The sequence below is a fragment of the Poromitra crassiceps genome (assembly GCF_964638095.1).
Source record: "Poromitra crassiceps genome assembly, chromosome: 20".
Taxonomy (NCBI): Eukaryota; Metazoa; Chordata; class Actinopteri; order Beryciformes; family Melamphaidae; genus Poromitra; species Poromitra crassiceps.
Window position 1 is genome coordinate 1,964,339 of NC_139637.1, and position 18,529 is coordinate 1,982,867.

An 18,529-nucleotide genomic window follows, 5' to 3' on the forward strand; every position below is an offset into this window, starting at 1 on the left:
TTGTGTCTACTTCCTACTATACTTTTAACAAGCATCATTTCTATACATTTAATTCCTGCCATTTTATTAAGTGATTTAGTTCTTTATGATATGCTGTTCAGTGTTGGGCAAGTTACTTTCAAAATGTAATATACTACATATTACTAGTTACTTTCATTTGAAAGTAATACGTTACTTTACAATATTACTGTCTGTGTAGAGTAACTCGTTACTTATTACACTACTTTTGCATTACTTTCACTGTAATAACAGCAGTAGCAGAATGACATCGCCGCCCCGGAACCATCCCAAAAAAATAATTGAAACCGTCTTGAAGTCAGTGTAAACAATCCAAAATTCTAAATGTTATCCTTTTCCTTTGTTATTGTCATCTATAGTGGTTATTTGCATAAAAACACAGTTTGATTAGGCAATTTTTTTTGTTATATGTGCTTTGATTAAAATAATGTAACTCAATTTGTAACTTGAGTTACTTGACAAAGTAACTGGTATAATATTACTGAAATCCTATAAGTAATAAGTTATATTACTGAGTTACTGCTAAAAGTAATATGTAATATTACTTTTGTAATGAGTTACCCCAACACTGCATCTCATATGCTGCCATTGTATTTAAGCTATAAATTGCTTTAGGGTAGGCCTATTTGATCAGTGACAGACAGTATATGTTTTGATCATAATACTTTAATTTGGGAAATAAATACTCATAAACTTGTATGTCAAACGTTTGTCCCCCATTCTCTCAAGTTAAAGGTACAGGAGACAGTCAATCCGTTTAGTAGCTAGGTAGTGAGAAGTGGTTTCACTTTAAAAGGTAAAGGCCCCCAGCGCAAGGCATTCTGGGAGTTGTAGTCATTTCACGGCGAGCTTGGATAACCTTACCCTCCGTCAGAGTAAGTTCTTTAACAATCTGTCATCATCGAACAGCATCGTTATCTATTGGTCTCGGCTATCGTTGAAACGTGACTTTTAAATGTGGATTATCACGGAGTTTACGCCATTTTTGTTTCACCCACTTGGGGAAACAAATGCCATTTTCTAGCGTTACGTTCTGTGTAACGGTATCAGTTGTCCCAGTGACCCTTCCGTCGCTGTAGTCGGCTAGCTTGGCTCGCTTCGTAGCATAGAGGTAATATAGCTCGTATACTATCTGTGTTGTTGCAGTGTCTAAATGTAAAGGGAAATAGTTTACGTGTCACGATTGAGCTCATTGGACGCTGTATACGCCTGTAGTGCTGTCGGAATGGGTCAAGCTCCAAACTGAACGAGTTGACGTTTGGTGCTCTTCCCTGACAGCACTCCATGTCTACATAATAAAGTTTGCGATCAAAATTTAATTCCTTCCGTACACAAGAAGGCTATTGGGGTGAGTCTCAACACTTTCCACACTCCTCTCTGTCTGGAACCTGAAGAAGAGAGGAGAGGAGAGCAACTGGAACAGCTGTTCGAACTGCTCCTATTGATAATAAAATAATATAAACAGACATAGCGGTAAATGTAAACATGGCAAAATCTACAATGTTTACAGTACTGTTTTCAATATTTGTTGTTCTAAAAATGTAAAGTATTATTGTACATTTCCGATTATAGGCTAGTAGAGCTGCAATGATTAATCGATTAGTCGATCGACAGAAAATGAATCGACTATTTTGATAATCGATTAATTGTTGTGAGTATGATTTTTAGAGAAAAGGTCAAAATTCTCTGATTCCAGCTTCTTAAATGTGAATGTTTTCTGGTTTCTTTACTCCTGTATGACAGTGAACTGATATTATCTTTGAGTTGTGGACAAAACAAGACATTTGAGGACATCATCTTGGACTTTGGGAAACACTGCCACCATTTTCTGACAACTAATCGATCAATCGAGAAGATAATCGACCGATTAATCGATTATGAAAATAATCGTTAGTTGCAGCCCTATATGACAGACGTTATGAGCATTATTATGAACACGTGAACAGAATTCCTCAGTGTGTGTTGTACAAAGACTTTCTACAGACATGACATAATACTGACTGAGTGAGAAGTACCAATGCAGTGGCCTCAATCCAGCCTTGTCTTTTGTTTACACAGTCATCATCATGCCAGGGGACGCGACAGAAACGGTTCCTGCACTGGAGCACGAGCTTCAGCAGCCACAGGCAGACACAGGTGTGTATGCTTTAACATTGACATCATGGCAATCCAGGAACAAAGCAAGCGTTTGTCCACCAGAACAGACGCACAACAACAACAAAAGGTGGGGTGGAAGCGGGCGGGTGGGCACAGGTGCAGGACACAACAGGGGGAAAAGTAGAGACCGCACAGCAGCAAATCAGCTTCCGATGGTTTATTCACTTTTATTTATTGGCATCCTGGCCTGAAAAATCAAATAAAAACGTACCACAGCCAGCTGGTTACTTCCCCACTCAAATCACAACATCGCTGCTGTCAGGAAAATGTGTTTTTCAGTGATTTTTCTGTAATTCATGTTGATACTGATCTTTGTGGCTTTAGATTATAAGTGGAATCGCTGAGTCTTCCATGGACACCAGTCGAGTAGGGTGACTTCAGGTATTATGGGAGACTTTTTGACTTCAGGTATTATGGGAGACTTTTTGACTTCAGGTATTATGGGAGACTTTAAACTATAGAGGGTATGTATGATGATGATGAGTGAAAATACAATCTTTTTTTGCTGAGCCCTACCTGTGAAACTACAGGTAGGGCTCAGCAAAAAAAAAGTTTTTATTTTCACTCATCAGGCATGAAAATATAGTTAGTGTCCCATAATACCTGAAGTCAAAAAGTGTCCCATAATACCTGAAGTCACCTCTTCATCCGGAGATAATGTAGCATATGGACACTGCGTAACGCGTCATCATTCAGAAACCACGCCCAAGACGGGGGAAAACACAAACTCCTGTCCAATCCTGGCGTTCTCCTATGTCACGTGCATGGTTGCGTGTTGCACCAAAAGATCGTATATACGGAAGATGAACACTCCAACTTACTTCTTGACAGCTAGATCCACATTTTTCTTCTCGCCAATTCTCAATGGCTTCCTTGTTTTGCTCAGGAGTACAAAAAAACTTTAACTGGCGATTTTTTACATTTGTTTTCTGCGCAGCCCACCACACAACAGCTTTTAGCTATGTTTAATTCAAGGAAAATGACGCTGGTGTGTTGAAATGAACGGAGCTTTTCCCCCGTGATGGGCGTGGCCTATTTTTTTTTTTTTTTTTTTTTTTTTTTTTTATTCTTTAAACCCATCCACCACCACCCCACTTTTGGAGGACATACTTTGTTTTTACATTACATTATTACACTACATTTGATTTGACAGAAAAAAAGATACAAGTTCTGAAGTACATCTGACCTAACAGTTAGATAATGCACTCATAGTCACTAAACTTACATATACCCATAGTACTATGCAATATATAAGGGAAAGAAAAAAATATCAACACACATCCAAAACATATTACATACACAACATATTACATAAAACAGCAATGGGCACCAACATAACAAGCTCATACCCAGTCCTCCCGCACACCCAAAGTAGCCCATCTCTCCTGAACAAACCGTTGTAGGCCCTCTTGAGACATATAGTCCTCCAACTTTTTATAGTGTTTAACATAATTTTTAAATCTTTCCAAACACAAATCTTCTAAATGTCTACACCTAATGATAAAACTTTTCCCCAAAAGTATTATTATATGGGCGTGGCCTATTACATGCAGTGTCTCTATAGGATACAAATGACAAATGTTAGTGGGAAAGATGTCGTCAAAAAAAAATTAGAGGTATTTTCATCATCTTTGTTTATAAGATCTGTTTTTCAGTGCCATCAATATCAGCCAAGTCATTGTAAGGAATGATGCTACTATATAATCCCTGCTGCATCCATGGTTAAGACATTGATACCTGATGCAGCATTTATGTGTGTATCCCTACGCGGTTCGCGGTCTTAAAGGGATACACACACAAATGAGGGATATACACGCAAATGCTGCATCAGGTATCAATGGGTTAAGATGCACATTTTGGAAATGTTTGATTTGGAGGAGATGGTTGATGGGAGGCACCGATAACATGTTAGTAATAGCCTAGAAATACTGTCGTTCCATTTCAACTGAAAACTTGTCTTCTCCTCAGACTCTGGTCTTGAGGTCCTCTCCTCCCCTCCTCCTCCTGCCAGCTACCCTACGCCTACCAGAAATAATGAGGCTAAAACTGGGACTGAGCAATTAAATGTCCCTGTAGCTTCCTCGACTAAAGCCCTACCCGCAGCCGCCAAACACCCCTCTCTGCCACCCACCTTCAGTCCCCTCCTCCTCGTCTCCACTCCTCCCTACACCCCCCTCGGCTCCCCTCCTGGCCTTCGAGAGGCTCACCTGCAGCAGCCCAAGGTAATTGAGGTCCGAGAGACGGATGGATCGCAGCTTACCACTAACCTACTACTACCACACTCTACTAAACCCTCCTCTGCTGCACCGGGCATGGCTGACGACGCGCCGCCACACCCGACCCAATCTAACACCTGTAACGCGCCCGCTCTCCTTTCCCAACCTTTTCATCCCACCCCGACGTCTGACGTCACCCGCGGTGCCGCGCACACTCACAAGCCGCCCGCCATTCCTGTTCTGTCCACGCTAACCTCTGCTTCCCGTGTCGCCCAATCAGTGAACGGTATGGCTTCCTGCCCAGCTGAAGAAGCTGCTCTCTCTTCCCCTGACTCGCCTGTTGCTGTTCCCCACGCCTTATCAGCGGCTGCCAAGGCTGTGCATACTGACGATATTGTGTCTGAACCTATCTCCTCTCCAGTCCAACCTATCTCCTCTCCAGTCCGAGTCCAGCCGTCTGAAGCTGCTCCCAAAGTGATATCAGCTAGTCGCGCCTTTGCCTTTAAAGTCACATGTCAGCCCGCCGCTCCGGCTCCCATGTCCTTCTCTACTGCTGTGGCCCCCCGGAGCACAAAGAGAGGCATGACAAGTCAAACAGCAGAGCAGCAGATGCAGGTGACAGCCTCCATTGGTTTGGGGCCTTCAGCTGATAAGAACGCTGAGCTGCGTTCTGACACTGTGGCTGAAGAAGAGGCGTCTGTTGATAAGCTGCCTGAGAGTCGAGCTGTGAATGGAGATGTTTTGTCTTCTTCTGCTGCTGCTGCAGCAGCTGTCCCGATCGCTGTTGAGAAAAATCCCACAACCCAGCGTCCTCCTGCGTCTCCATCTCCCCCAAATGCAGAGAAGCCCTCGGTCTTCTGCTCTGCCCCTGCTAGCGTCGAGCTTATGTCTTCGGAATCAGCTCCAGCAGCGGCTATTCCTGTTCCATCTGCTGAAGAGGTTCTTCCAGAGGAACCCGTTTGCTCGTTTATGGCCTCCCTAGACACTGTGAAGGATCCCCCAAGGGACTCATCATCATCATCATCATCATCATCGCCCATCCCTGCTCCCTCTGTATCCCCGTGTTTCCTCACTGAGCCTCCACACCAAGATCGCCAAATGGAACCAGGGGTTAAAAACAACAAGGGTATTTTTTTTTTATTCGTGTTTTGCCTGTTTTGCATGGCATTAAACGTGTCACTAATCAGTACCCTTTCATGTAGTTAATACAGCAATTTGTAGGTCGTGTAAGATTGTAAAAAAAACACTTACAACTATTCACCTTATTCAGAAGAGACCGCCTGGCTTGAGAGACTAACAGGAAGTGTAAATACAATCGGAGGTGCCGATTGTATTTACACTTCCTGTGACTCATAAACCTCGTCTGACACATAGTGTGAGTTAAACCAGGTTTGACCAGGTGAGTCAGACTAGTTTGAGCAGGTAAAACAGCCGGCGTTTTGAACAGGAAGTCGCGATGCAATGGGTCAAGTGGGCGGAGCTACATAAGGTGAATAGAAACAAACCACATGTTTGTTTGTGTCTTCAAAGCGATTATGGGATGTAATAGCGAGGCCTACATGTACAGGATGGCATGACGACGATAGAGCCTCTGTATCAATAACTTACTCAACGGCCCTTGAAGAAAGCACTCATCCACCTGTGTGAAGGTCTAAAACGCTGTTGTTGCATTTGGTTGTGTGTGGATCATAACACTTTCACTTAACCCATTGATACCTGATGCAGCATTTGTGTGTGTATCCCTTTAAGACCGCGAATCGCGTTAAAGCGGTCTTAAAGGGATACACACACAAATGCTGCATCAGGTATCAATGGGTTAAGCATGGCGATTTCAAAGCTCTGAGACGTTTTTTTTGTAATGGTCTCATTAATAAATCTCATTAATCGAATAACACTACCTTGTTATGCATGGGTCGACTACAAGTCTACCTTGTTATGCATGGGTGGACTACAACTCTACCTTGTTATGCATGGGTGGAATGCACTCTTCTTTTGATCAAAAGTGAAACTTGTGACTTGGAGCTCCACCAGATATGCTTTTTATTCCGGATGTTGAACTGACTGATGAGACGACCCTGAGCTCATTACTCTAACCACTACAGTGAAGTGATGTGTCCTCCTTAAAGATCAGAGATGTTTGGTGAAGCGGATCTTTTTCAATAAACCAACAGCATTTCTGAGGGAATACGGTGTCCTTAATTGAATGATTGGCTTGTTTTTTAGGCTCCGATACAGATTCCGAGAGTGACGACTCAGTACCAGAGTTGGAGGAACAGGACTCCAGCCAGACGCAGACACAGCAGGCACAGGTGAGACCACGATGGACTTTGGGCCACTTGTCCAAATGTAAACCAAAATGAGCAAAAAAATGAATAATTAATCATAAATAATAATAATAAATGTATGCTTGTTCTTTCACCCTCAGCTCGCTGCAGCAGCCGAGATCGACGAGGAGCCAGTCAGTAAAGCAAAACAAAGCAGGAGTGAGAAGAAAGCAAGAAAGGTATCGTACTTGAGTTTAATTTGCCTCATTTTGGAATGTTTGTTTATTTGCACATTTTAAAAGCAAACAGGTTAAACAGAAAATAAAATGTATACAAAGAAATTAAAAAACATGTGCAGGTGAGATAGAAACCCACTACGGGTTTCTCTAGAAATCTCACCTAAAGACAATAAATATACATAACAGTAAATGCAAGATAACAATAGTTAACTTGTATCAATTTTACATATTAGTTTGTATTTGTGTAAAATGATTAGAACAAAAACAAAGACTAAAACAGCACTATGTTGAGAGGTTCAAGATAAATTCAATATTTCAAGAGTAGAAACTGGATCCTTCAATGCAATTTCTATTCAATATTAGAATACTTTTAAGTCTCTTTTTGTATAGAGATAAAGACAGAGAATCAGACAGTAGGTGCAAGTTCTTATTCCACACTTTGGCTCCATGGTATTTTAACAAATACTGTCCCCTAGATGTATGATACATTGGTAGGTGAAGGTTATTACTTTGTCTAGTTGAATAAGAGTGAACTTGAGAGTTACAAATGAAGAATTGTTTACAACTTTCTGGCAAGTCAGTGCCCATGTACTTCACTAAAATGTTGTCCTCTCCGTAGCTGCAATAATTAATCATCTTGTGTCTCATATATCTGGCTAGGCTATGTCTAAGCTGGGCCTCCGCCAGGTGACGGGTGTGACGAGGGTGACCATCCGCAAATCCAAGAATATCCTCTTTGTCATCCCCAAGCCGGATGTCTACAAGAGCCCGGCATCAGACACATACATTGTATTTGGTGAAGCCAAGGTAAAGAAACCATTTCATTTTCATTCCTTAATTATGTATTGTCGTCATAGTATTTTAATTATAAAATAGTCATAGTAACGACAATTTGCTGTAAAAAAAAAAAAAAAAGACAAAGAATGATGATTTACCTTGAATCTAGATTGAGGACCTTTCACAACAAGCCCAGTTAGCTGCAGCAGAGAAATTCAAGATGCAAGGAGATGCAGTCTCAAATATCCAGGAGAGCACACTTACACCCACACTACAAGAGGAGAGCGAGGAAGAAGAGGTGGATCCCTCATTATTTTTTTTGCATTGTTACACTATTGAAACACTATAATTTATGGTCTTGTCTACATTAAGTAAGGTAAAGAAAATCAGGAAAAATAAACCATAATCTCACATCGTCGCAGGTTGACGAGACTGGCGTGGAGGTCAAGGACATTGAGCTGGTGATGTCACAAGCGAACGTGTCCAGGGCGAAGGCTATCCGTGCTCTCAAGAACAACAATAACGACATTGTCAATGCTATAATGGTAAGAAAAACACCAAGACAAATTCCTTGTAGGCTATGTCATCTTGCATATTGTGGCAATAAAGTGATTCTCATTCATTCTCGTTATTTTTATCTCTCTTTTGCAGGAACTGACCATGTAGGCGTGATGCAAAACGTCTTGCTTTCCTTCAATGGAGAAGACTAAACTTAATATGGGGGAAGGGGATGTCTGTGTTAAACTGAATGTTCTGTTTGCTGTGTATGTTTCAATTTTTTGGCCAATAAAAATATTTTCTGTGCATATTTTCTTACTGAAAGTGTCTATATCTTGCAAACAGACGGCTGTCAAATCCTACATGCAGGGGTATAGTAAATACACAGGTGGGTAAACTATGCTTCCCCTCATTGATTGATACTTGATCTCAAAATAGGTGAATCTTTGCCTTATTTCAAAACCCTCCACTATGTCCCTCCTTCACATATAGCACTGCAGTTAATGTTGCCAATATACATATTTTGCTGATGCACTCATTGCAAGGCACTATAATGTCAGCTAAAGATTGTGAAATGCAAATGTGTTTAAGTTTGTGCATGCTCTTATGAGTTGTTGTATATAACGCCCGATAATATCAAAATTTTGTATGATTTAAATCCATCTGTCAACCACTGAACTGTAGGAGTTGTGTGTCAAACGTGGGTTTGTGGCATAGATATCATAGACTGTAAAGTGATATATGTGCATCAACGCATAACTGGAACTATAAACTGATTTAATTATAGAATAATCTCAAATAGCTTCTTCTATCAAGCACTTGTTGTGCCTGACTGGTGCTACTAGGTACGTCCGGGGGTGACGTCACGAGAGAAGCAGGAAATCACGCGATGTTTGGACCACCCAGTGACGTGAGTGTTGTCGCGATGTTTGGACTACCCAGTGACGTGAGTGTTGTAGAGAGTTCTGTTTATGTTCGCATTTTGCCTCCAGTACTACTCACTCAGGCACTATCATAGGTGACAGTACTACAGACATTGTGGTCCAATAAAGGAGTTCAAGTGGTAGAACCCGAGAAGATGTAAGTCTTGGGGTTACTTTGTTTAGTGCTGAACAGAGTGGAGTTTGGGTTGGAATGTAGGTTAGTATGTTACGCGGAACTATCCAGCTAATTGGCTAGCACATGAGTTAGCTTCAGCGATGCGTGCATGCTCACCCTGCTGCACATACAAGCCAAGCCGTACGTCGTGTCCACTCATTTAACTTTTCTTGTGTGTCTCTAACTCTCCTGCAAACTATTAACACCTCTTGAGTATCGGGTGTACCGTGTTTTTGTGTAAAGGCCTTTATAACCGTTAACGTACATTAGCGATCGTTAGCTAGAAAGCTAACAGGCGAATGTCATCAGGGCTAACGTCGTGGGGTGGGTGGCTATATCTGTAAAAAGCGTGGTGTCATCATGATGAGGTATGAATGGAAGACGCCACACTATAGCTAGCATGGGTCGTAATGGGTTGTTGCACATACAGATAAACTGTTGTCCAATGCTACTTGGAGTGCAAACTCGTCATTCCAGACCTAATTTTTTTCCTCACCAGTTCAACCACCTCAACCGAGCATGCTGTCAATATTTGTGGCACCTGATGATTTCATCTGATTAATCTGATTACTAAACACGTGACGCTAAACGTTGCTTTGGGATTTGTAGTACTGCAAGGCCCGGGTGCACCATTTTGACAAATGTCTCGTAGTCTTCTCAGAGAACATCAGTTGCTATATAGAGTGTAAAGTAAAAGTGCTGTCTTGCCAAGTCAGTTCCAAAGAAAGGAACATAGTAACCATAGTAATCTTGAATGAGTACTGTAGTAGTGTGGGTTCAGGGTTGTGCTGGCCTGGGTAACACGTCACTCATGATTCTAACCTGACATAAAATGTGCTGCCACACCCTTTCCTCTCTTTTTTCATTCAGCACCTGTGGGCCACCACTGGTGGTGAAAATGTGAAGTGAAACGTGACATGTGTAGCCCAACTAATACTAATGTGAACCGGGTGTCTATGAAATGTATCTGTAAGAGTGACGTAAGACTGGATGTTGGTTGTCATGATGAAGGTCTTCTTACCCTCTGCCATTTTTGTTCTCCATCAGGCAGTCTGCAGCTGCTAAGTGGTACGACAGACGGGACTCTGTTTTCATCGAGTTCTGCGTGGAGGACAGCAAAGATGTGAAAATACATTTCACCAAGTCTAAAATGGATTTCAGGTAAGAGGTTCATAACACCTTAATATGACTACTATATCAATGAGAAATGCATTGTGCTTCCTAACCAGATGATGTATAATTTTTTATATAAATAAAAGGGCGCAAGTGGACTCTGTTTACATTTTTGTCACACTGGTGATGTCATAACATCAGTGATGTCATCAATGACATAATTATTGACCAAAATTATCTTGACATCACTGATGATGTCATAGGCATTGTGACATCATCAGTGATGTCATAGGCATTGTGATGGCCGAGCTGTGTGCGGCGAGCCCGCATAGGGCTTCGGCCCCTTCTGAAAATTGAACTGATATTTTGGTCCAGAATTGTGATGGTGTCGAGGAAAAGTCATGATTTCTTTGCTTCTTTCAGCTGTGCTGGTGGGATAGATAAGATCAAACACCAGAATGTCCTGGACCTTTTCAAGGACATTGACCCCAAAGTAAGTTTGTCACCCCCAACCATAACCAGTGTTGCCGCCATGTTTTTTCTCCCCCTCTCAAGCAAAGCATGTATTGATCCTTCTTTTTTGCGCGCAGGAGTCCAAGCACAGGCGCACGGACAGGTCTGTGTTGTGCTGCTTACGCAAAGCAGAGGCTGGGAAATCATGGCCCCGGCTTACTAAAGATAAGGCAAAGGTCATTTTCAAATCTTCTCAATCCACAGATAATTAATTTACTTCCTGCAAAATTCAGAGAAAGGTGACGAAGGTGCAGTCTACCAGCTTGCTAAATAACTAAGGCACCTGACTAATATCATATTCAAATGGTTTTAATTTATGCATGTTTTATTTTAATATACTCTTAATTACTCTGTCTTCTTGTAGTTCAACTGGCTCAGTGTGGATTTCAATAATTGGAGAGACTGGGAAGAGGACTCTGAGGAGGACTTGTCAAGCTTTGACAAATTCTCAGAGGTAAGCAGCGTGTTCAGAGACTATCTGCTCAAAATGGAAGTGCGGCTATTTCCATTCTAGGGCTAGCACGACGATGAGTCTATGTAACCCCTATAGAGAGCCGCAGGAACGAGTCCGGAAATCATCGATGCTAACAGTCCTGGTTCTTCACTGTTTTCGCCTATGGGAGTTTTGAATGGGTTTTTGGCGCGATGCTTCTAATAATCTCTCTGGGCAACGTTGGCTTAATCAAATGCGAACCAGTGTTTAGTAATATAATTTTCACACATGAAGACCACTTTTATGAGTTTTGAAGCTTTTACATGCCATTAAAAGGGCGGCTAGCTAGCAAACGGCTAAATGAGACTCCACTGTTGAGTCGATGGGGATATATACGTCACTAACGTCACCACTTCAAAGGACGAACACGGAAATTCTCTTTCCCTCACCTGGTTCAGCCCGTTCAGCCCGGGGTAATCAGTGCACACATCAACAACAGTCCAGGTTGAGTGCTGACGTGACGTGGAAGCCTATGCGACAGTGTGTAGTTCTGGATTAGCTTAGCTCGAGCTTTTTACTTCTAGGGCTCGCATTTACGCTACAAAACTCATGAAAGTGGTCCTCATGTGTGAAGATTATCCGACTGAACTCTGGTTCACGTTTGATTAATCTTGCGTTGCCCAGAGACCGTATTTGAAGCATCGCGGCAAAAACCCATTCAAAAATCCCATAGGCAGAAACAGTGAAGAACCAGGAAGTCCGCGACTTCCGCGTTCTGACTACAAAAATACGTCATCCCTGCGGCTCTCTATTCCCCTTCCACACTCAGTGCTGACATGTTTTTTTTTTTTTTCAATATTTTTATTTGAAAATTTTCGGAACAATAAACAAACAAAACACACGAACAGGAAGAAGAACAAAAAAAATCAACATTTAACACTACAACATGGTGCTTCCCAGCCGCCCAAGGCACTTATGTGTTTATAAAAGATATTGTGCAAGGGAACCAGCCAGGCGAGTCACCAGTATCAGTGCTGATATGTTGATGGTCATCTCTCCTGTGTCTTCCTACAGATGATGAACACCATGGGAGGGGAGGATTTGCCAGATTTAGATGGTGCAGGGGAGGTATGATTCTTTTAAAAATGTGTTATTTATGTCCGTTGTGACCAGTGCTTTATTGTATAATCAGAGTAAAAAATAATTCAGCAGAATTGGTTCAAATAGTGTGTGGAGAATTCTGATTTTGTTTTTGTTTCTTCAGCGTCAGGCCGCAGACAGCGATGACGAAAGTAAGTCCTATTTCAAAAGCATCGTTTTGTAATTCTATCATCGTCATTTTTGTTCCCCTTCCTGTTTTACATGTGGTTTAGCATTTGGTGTTTTTGTTGTTGCAATCAAATGTATTTCAACCAGAGAGACACATTTCTAGAATGACAATGATTTATTAGATGATAAGATACATGAGCCTGTAGGCACATAAAGATAGTTTATTTTTGGCGATTAGACTCCATCATAACGTCAGCTTGATTATGACGTTATGATCAGCAGGGGTAGATCAGCCAGGAATAGGAATGAAGATCCCCCCCCCCCCCCCCCCCCCCCATGGAGTCTAGACCTGGTGGTGGTGACAGATGAGGTATTGGTCTTGATGGGGAAGCTTCTGAATCTGAGATCTGAGGAGAATGGGGTGGAGGCGGGTCGCAGGAACGTACTGGAAAGCAACAGATAACACAGAGAAACACATTAGAAGAACATTAGAGAAAACGGAGAGCTTTTGGCTTTGACAGGTGATGGTGATAGGCTGAATGGGAAAAGGTGTCTTAATCTGATTGGCCTAAAATAAACGTTACCTCCCACAAACAGTGACGCTAGATAGAAGCGGGAAAAGGGTGATTGACGTAATTTTATGAATGAGTGGGCGTGACAATAAGAGGGTTTCTCTTAAGCGGGAAAGAAGTGAATGACTGAAGAGCTGAATGAGTGCCCGTGACGAGTGACGACTAAGGGATTCTCCTAGAAAAGTGAATGCATAAAAAGAGAGTGAACGATGATAATTAAGTCTCTCTTAAAGAATTTTCGCTTAGCTACATATCACTCCACAACATCCATTTGGCCAATTAGGCTACATGGTGCACTGCAAGGTGATGTGGGGAGGAGTCATTGTTAATTATTTCCATTTTCCTTATCTTAACACGTTCACTGCCATTGGCGAGTCAACTCGTCAAGCAGAAACCAACGGTTGACTGCAAATGGCGAGTCAACTCGCCAAAAAAAAAAAAAAAAAAATTGACGGTGGGACGTTGATCTAACCCTTTTACATCTCCTATATAAATATGGGAGCCACCGAACATGTACAACCCATTCCACCGACCCACTAAGTGGCGACAGTGCTCTCCAGACTAGAAAAAGCAGAGCCAAAACTGCAGGGGAACGCGCGAGGAAACCATTCTCATACTGTAAAATGGATTGGCGAAAACGCTTTCGCTTTCGCGCATTATCGCGCTGGGAGCTGGCGGTGGGGGATTGCAAATTTGCATAATAGATTATGCGTGCAACACACTTTGAAACACCGGCAGAAAGCCCACAATCGCACGCAGCTTCATTCCAGCTGAGCTCACAACCGAAACGACTCATGCAGACTCGCCCAAAGAGCAGCCGCCAGCAGCCAGGCAGTACAGACAGGCAGAGCCTCGCTTGTACCGCTGCAGCCACGGAGAGAGGAGAAAACACACGGAGGGAGGAGTTTGAAGGAGAGGGGGGTTTCCTGCTGCTATGGAGGAAATTACTGTTCAAAACTATTGTTTAGATGTCTGATGTCTTACGCCAAAAATAAATGGTTAAAGTGACTGTTCTATCGAATTTCACAAAAAGCCATTTATCTCAGCATAAATTTTCAGACGCTGAAACCATGCTGTATTCTACTGCTAATGCCTACATAACTACTAACTCTACAAACTAACTCTTTTAGACAGAGAAAGCACACATTCTATTAGTTCTTTTGAGATAATTTGTGTTCACAAAATCTTAGCAGAAAAGAATCCTCGGCTCTTGAAAGATGAGCCAGAATCCTCAAAAAAAAAACTTGGCAGAACCTACCTACAGTATTGAAAAAACGGCTGGCAGTGAATGTGTTAACATTTCATTTTTTTTGGTGATGTTTCTCTGCCAGAAATGCCAGACCTCGAGTAGGAGAAGATGGGATGCCACCTCAGTAGTCGACAAAAAGTGAGTCACGGTCTGGTGGAAGAGAGAGACTAGAATTGAGTTGGCAGCCAGGTTGGGGGAAAGAAACCTTTCCACAAAGTGTCCAAAGCCCAACCCTCAAAGGCGAGGAGTGACTGTCGGATACGGACGTGCACAGAGATCCTTGGCTACATTCAGTGCTGTGCTTTTGCTGTTCTATTTTTGCATGGACAATTCTGTTGAAACAAAACATGTCATTGGTTGATTGACTTCGATGACTGTAACGAGTTGTGCTGATGTCTTACACCCTCTCTCCCGCTCCTGGTTTTTTGCGATGTCAGGTTATGTATTTGAACAATGTGATTTCTAATGAAGAAGAAAATAATTCTAAATGCCTATTTTCCAAAAAAAAAAGTAGATTTTTTTTAATGAAAGATTTCCCCCTTTAATGTTTGTATTGTAAAATTGCACTTATATTTTGTTTAATTTATATATATAAAAAAAAAAGTTCAGCTTGAAATTAGTTAACTAATGTATGTCTGCAAATATTTAACAACAGTTCATTGAATATTTCAGCATTTAAAATAAATGAATATGCCTGTGCAATTTACAGCTTTGTGTTCAGATTATGGTACAGTAGATATGGTACAATCTTCTCACCTTTTGCAAAAATGCTTTTTTTCCCTTATGCCAGTGTACTAAACATATTGCACGTTGTAGCAGATGCAGACAGAAAGCCATTTTCTTCCATAAACGTTCTGAAGTGAGTGCAGAAATCCTACGTAGTCGATCAAGAGATTCCCAAATTGTTTTTACCGATGTGTGTTTAAGCAGATACACTACAAATAGCCTATGTTTTGCAAACGTGTGTGTTTGATTCAACATGTGTTGAATACTTTTGGGTTTGTCTAATGCTGTGGGAATTTTTTGACTACATATTTCTAATAAACAGTTTCAGACCAGCTGAATATGTGGTTTTAGTACTGAAGAATCACTCATGCAAATGCCAAATAAGTTCAGAATCAGAATCACTTTTATTGCCACAGTATGCAAGTTACATACGAGGAATTTGTCTTAGTGTCTGTATGCAGCGTATCGGTTACATCAATATACAGAGATGAGAAGTAGGAATATAACTAAAAACAATCACAAAGTTGCAAGTGCAATCAAATCGAGTAAATATATACAATATGTACATGAGTGGTGAAGTGTTCTGTGGATAATAAATACAGGCTAAGTTAAATAGGCATTACATGTGCAGTGGATTTACATGAATTTACAGTCCCAGTTCACCAGGCATTAAATTAGATATGAGTTACAGTTTTATGGGGGGGGGGGGGTGTTCAGTTGAGTTTAGGAGGAGGTAGTGAGTGTGTGTGTGGGGGGGGTCAGTTGAGTTTAGGAGGAGGTAGTGAGTTTGTGTGTGTGTGGGGGGAGGGGTTGTTGGTGAGGTCCTTGGTGGAAGGGGTTTCCGGGCCTTGTTGGTGAGGCTGATGGCGGTTGGGAAGAAGCTGTTTTCAATGCTGAAGTTGAAGCTGAAGTTCAATTATCTGGCACTTATATATTAAATACAATGCAAATAAACTGTTAAGATCTGATGATCTGCTAGTAGTACAGTAGTGTATTAATAGACTTAAGTATCTCCAAAAATATTTGGCCAAGTCACATGAGCATGTGAAATATTACTTTGTGACCACTGAGTGGTGCTATTGTGCCACAGCACTACTATTATGAATGGGGGATTTCCCATCACAAGTGACCTCAACATATGGTTGTACTAGCCTGGCTCCAGACCTTCGAAGCCACGCCCACTCCACAATTATGGATTTGGCTCTTCCTGCTTGAAGAGGAAATGAGTTTATGAATTGATGATGCAATATCAGGCTACTGTTGTACAAGAGCAGAATGAGAACAAAGCATATATTTAATTATGCTGTGCTGCAGTGACTTCTTTCTACATCCTGTTGCGTAATAATCTGAATTTTCTCACTATGTCAGGCATGAATCACAAGCAGTGTTACAATGATGTTACACTGTTAAAATTTCACTTAGCAGACGCTTTTATCCAAAGCAACGTACATTTGAGCTTTATACAACACAAGCAATGATCTACAGTGTTGGGGGGTAACTCATTACAAAAGTAACATATTACATGTAATATATTACTTTTAGCAGTAACTCAGTAATATAACTCATTACAATATGATTTCAGTATACCAGCTACTCTGTCAAGTAACACAAGTTAACTAACTAACTACAAATTGAGTTACTTTCAAAAAAATCAAAACACATTTAAATAAAGATACAATCATTTCTTAATGAATAAATTGTGTGTTTTTGCAAATAACCACTATAGATGACAATAACAAAGGAAGACATTTTTAGAATTTTGGACGGTTTACACTGACTTGAAGATGGTATAAATTATTTTTCGGGATGGTTCCGGGCCGGCGATGTCATTCAGCTACTGCAGTTATTTTGGTGAAAGTAATGCAAAAGTAGTGTAATAAGTACATATGGCTTATTATTACTACACAGACAGTAATATTGTAAAGTAACTTATTACTTTCAAATGAAAGTAACTAGTAATATGTAGTATATTACATTTTGAAAGTAACTTGCCCAACACTGATGATCTAATCAGAAGACAACATGAGTAAGTGCCATGAGGCCAAGCTTGAGTCCGAATGGACGCAGGTGCCACCAGGCAGTGCACAGAGTGCATAGGACTTTTCATTCATGACCCTCATTCATCACCATTCATCCAATTAACGTTCATGAGTGTTGGGCAAGTTACTGAAAATCGGCAATTAGTTTCTAGTTACTTCCCTCAAAAAGTAATTTAATTACTTTAAAGTTACTAGTTACTTCAAAGTAATTAGTTATTAGGGAAAGTGACTTTTGCGTTACTTTTAAAAGTCTGCTTCGATTGTCTTATTAATGCACACGTTATTTTAGTCTTGCTTTCCGTTACTAAATTTGAAAAAGTAATTTGATTACTAGTTACTGCAAAAAGTAGTTAAGTTACAGTAACTTAGTTACTTGGTTACTCCCAACACTGATCACAAGATAACTGGGGGAGATAAGAAACACCTTCTAAAACTACTCGTCGGCATGTGAATGCTATGAGGGCCATACAGTAACCATGTGCACAAGAAACTGACGACAGACTGATAGACTGTGGGCACCCAGAGTGCTCTGATGCTAACCGCAGCTTCTTGGTTCTCCAGTGCATTGGGGCTGCATTCAATGGCTCCACCACTGTGCGGTGATTGCAGGCCAGAGTTTCTATTCCCGTCAATGTGAGATGTTTAGAGACTAGCTGCATGTGTTGTGTGCGTGTCAGCAGTCTGGATCAAGGGAACGAGAAAAGGAAAAAAAAACCTGTGTAAGCATCTTTTGTCAAACAGGCTTACAGCACAAAAGGTGGCTTATCACTGATGAGGGCAGTCATGAAGGGGACATAATACGCATCACAATAGAGTTGGTTGCACCAACGAGTCAACTCTCAGGATCGAATCTGTTTCTCTGCTTTAGCCATCATGCATTTTGATATTACTGACGTGACCACAGTGTTGTGAGATTATTTTCGCTCGCCATGTTCATCTGCATGTGAGGTGGAAAAATTGACATCCAAAATGTATGAAATTAATACAAACAAGTTGATCATTTAAGATAATACATCTTCCCAAAGTGAAATGTACCCTTTGAAACTTGCGTCAGTTTAGACTAGGGATGTCACAATATATCGTCCCACGATATATCGTGATATCAAAAAGTGACGATATGTATCGTTGAGATGAAATCCCATATCGTGAGAAAAAGAAGCTGAACATGGTTCGCACCGATCTGCATCTGATTGCATGCTCGCTCTCCTTTTCATTGCTTTGTTTGAACAGACGAGGGACGTTACAGACACGGAGGATGAAAATGGTGAAATGACTCAAATTAGCGTGGAGGATGGCCCCTCAACTTACAAATCGATCGCAAAAAAATATTGTTAAAATATCGTATCGT

At 41.2% G+C, this 18,529-nt stretch overlaps 2 protein-coding genes across 3 annotated transcripts; both read left to right on the top strand.

Moving 5' to 3' along the window:
* Positions 1 to 1,042: 1,042 nt before the first annotated feature.
* LOC310794723 (nascent polypeptide-associated complex subunit alpha-like) lies at positions 1,043 to 8,459 on the top strand. 2 transcript variants are annotated; one of them, XM_083656743.1, is made up of 8 exons: positions 1,043 to 1,129; positions 2,077 to 2,154; positions 6,615 to 6,700; positions 6,817 to 6,894; positions 7,555 to 7,701; positions 7,841 to 7,969; positions 8,094 to 8,216; positions 8,323 to 8,459. In XM_083656743.1, exons 2-8 carry the CDS (start codon positions 2,085 to 2,087, stop codon positions 8,335 to 8,337), a joined length of 648 nt encoding a protein of 215 aa, XP_083512869.1. In that variant the 5' UTR covers positions 1,043 to 1,129; positions 2,077 to 2,084; the 3' UTR covers positions 8,338 to 8,459. The 2 variants fall into 2 exon arrangements, with proteins under 2 accessions (XP_083512869.1, XP_083512870.1); XM_083656744.1 differs by lacking the exon at positions 1,043 to 1,129 and adding an exon at positions 1,280 to 1,366.
* A 652-nt stretch (positions 8,460 to 9,111) lies between these two features.
* Positions 9,112 to 15,471, top strand: LOC310794692 (prostaglandin E synthase 3-like). Its single transcript, XM_083656694.1, has 8 exons — positions 9,112 to 9,249; positions 10,315 to 10,428; positions 10,804 to 10,873; positions 10,971 to 11,069; positions 11,258 to 11,347; positions 12,401 to 12,454; positions 12,591 to 12,618; positions 14,499 to 15,471. Coding segments are annotated over exons 1-8 (477 nt in total). The 5' UTR covers positions 9,112 to 9,247; the 3' UTR covers positions 14,519 to 15,471.
* Positions 15,472 to 18,529: the final 3,058 nt, after the last annotated feature.

Coding starts and splice junctions, on each gene's coding strand:
- LOC310794723 (XM_083656743.1), top strand. CDS start 2,085: ATGCCAGGGGACGCGACAGAAACGGTTCCTGCACTGGAGCACGAGCTT. Junction 2,155..6,614: donor GCAGCCACAGGCAGACACAG/GTGTGTATGCTT, acceptor CTTGTTTTTTAG/GCTCCGATACAGATTCCGAG. Junction 6,701..6,816: donor CGCAGACACAGCAGGCACAG/GTGAGACCACGA, acceptor TTTCACCCTCAG/CTCGCTGCAGCAGCCGAGAT.
- LOC310794692 (XM_083656694.1), top strand. Junction 10,874..10,970: donor TCAAGGACATTGACCCCAAA/GTAAGTTTGTCA, acceptor TTTTGCGCGCAG/GAGTCCAAGCACAGGCGCAC. Junction 12,455..12,590: donor ATTTAGATGGTGCAGGGGAG/GTATGATTCTTT, acceptor TTGTTTCTTCAG/CGTCAGGCCGCAGACAGCGA.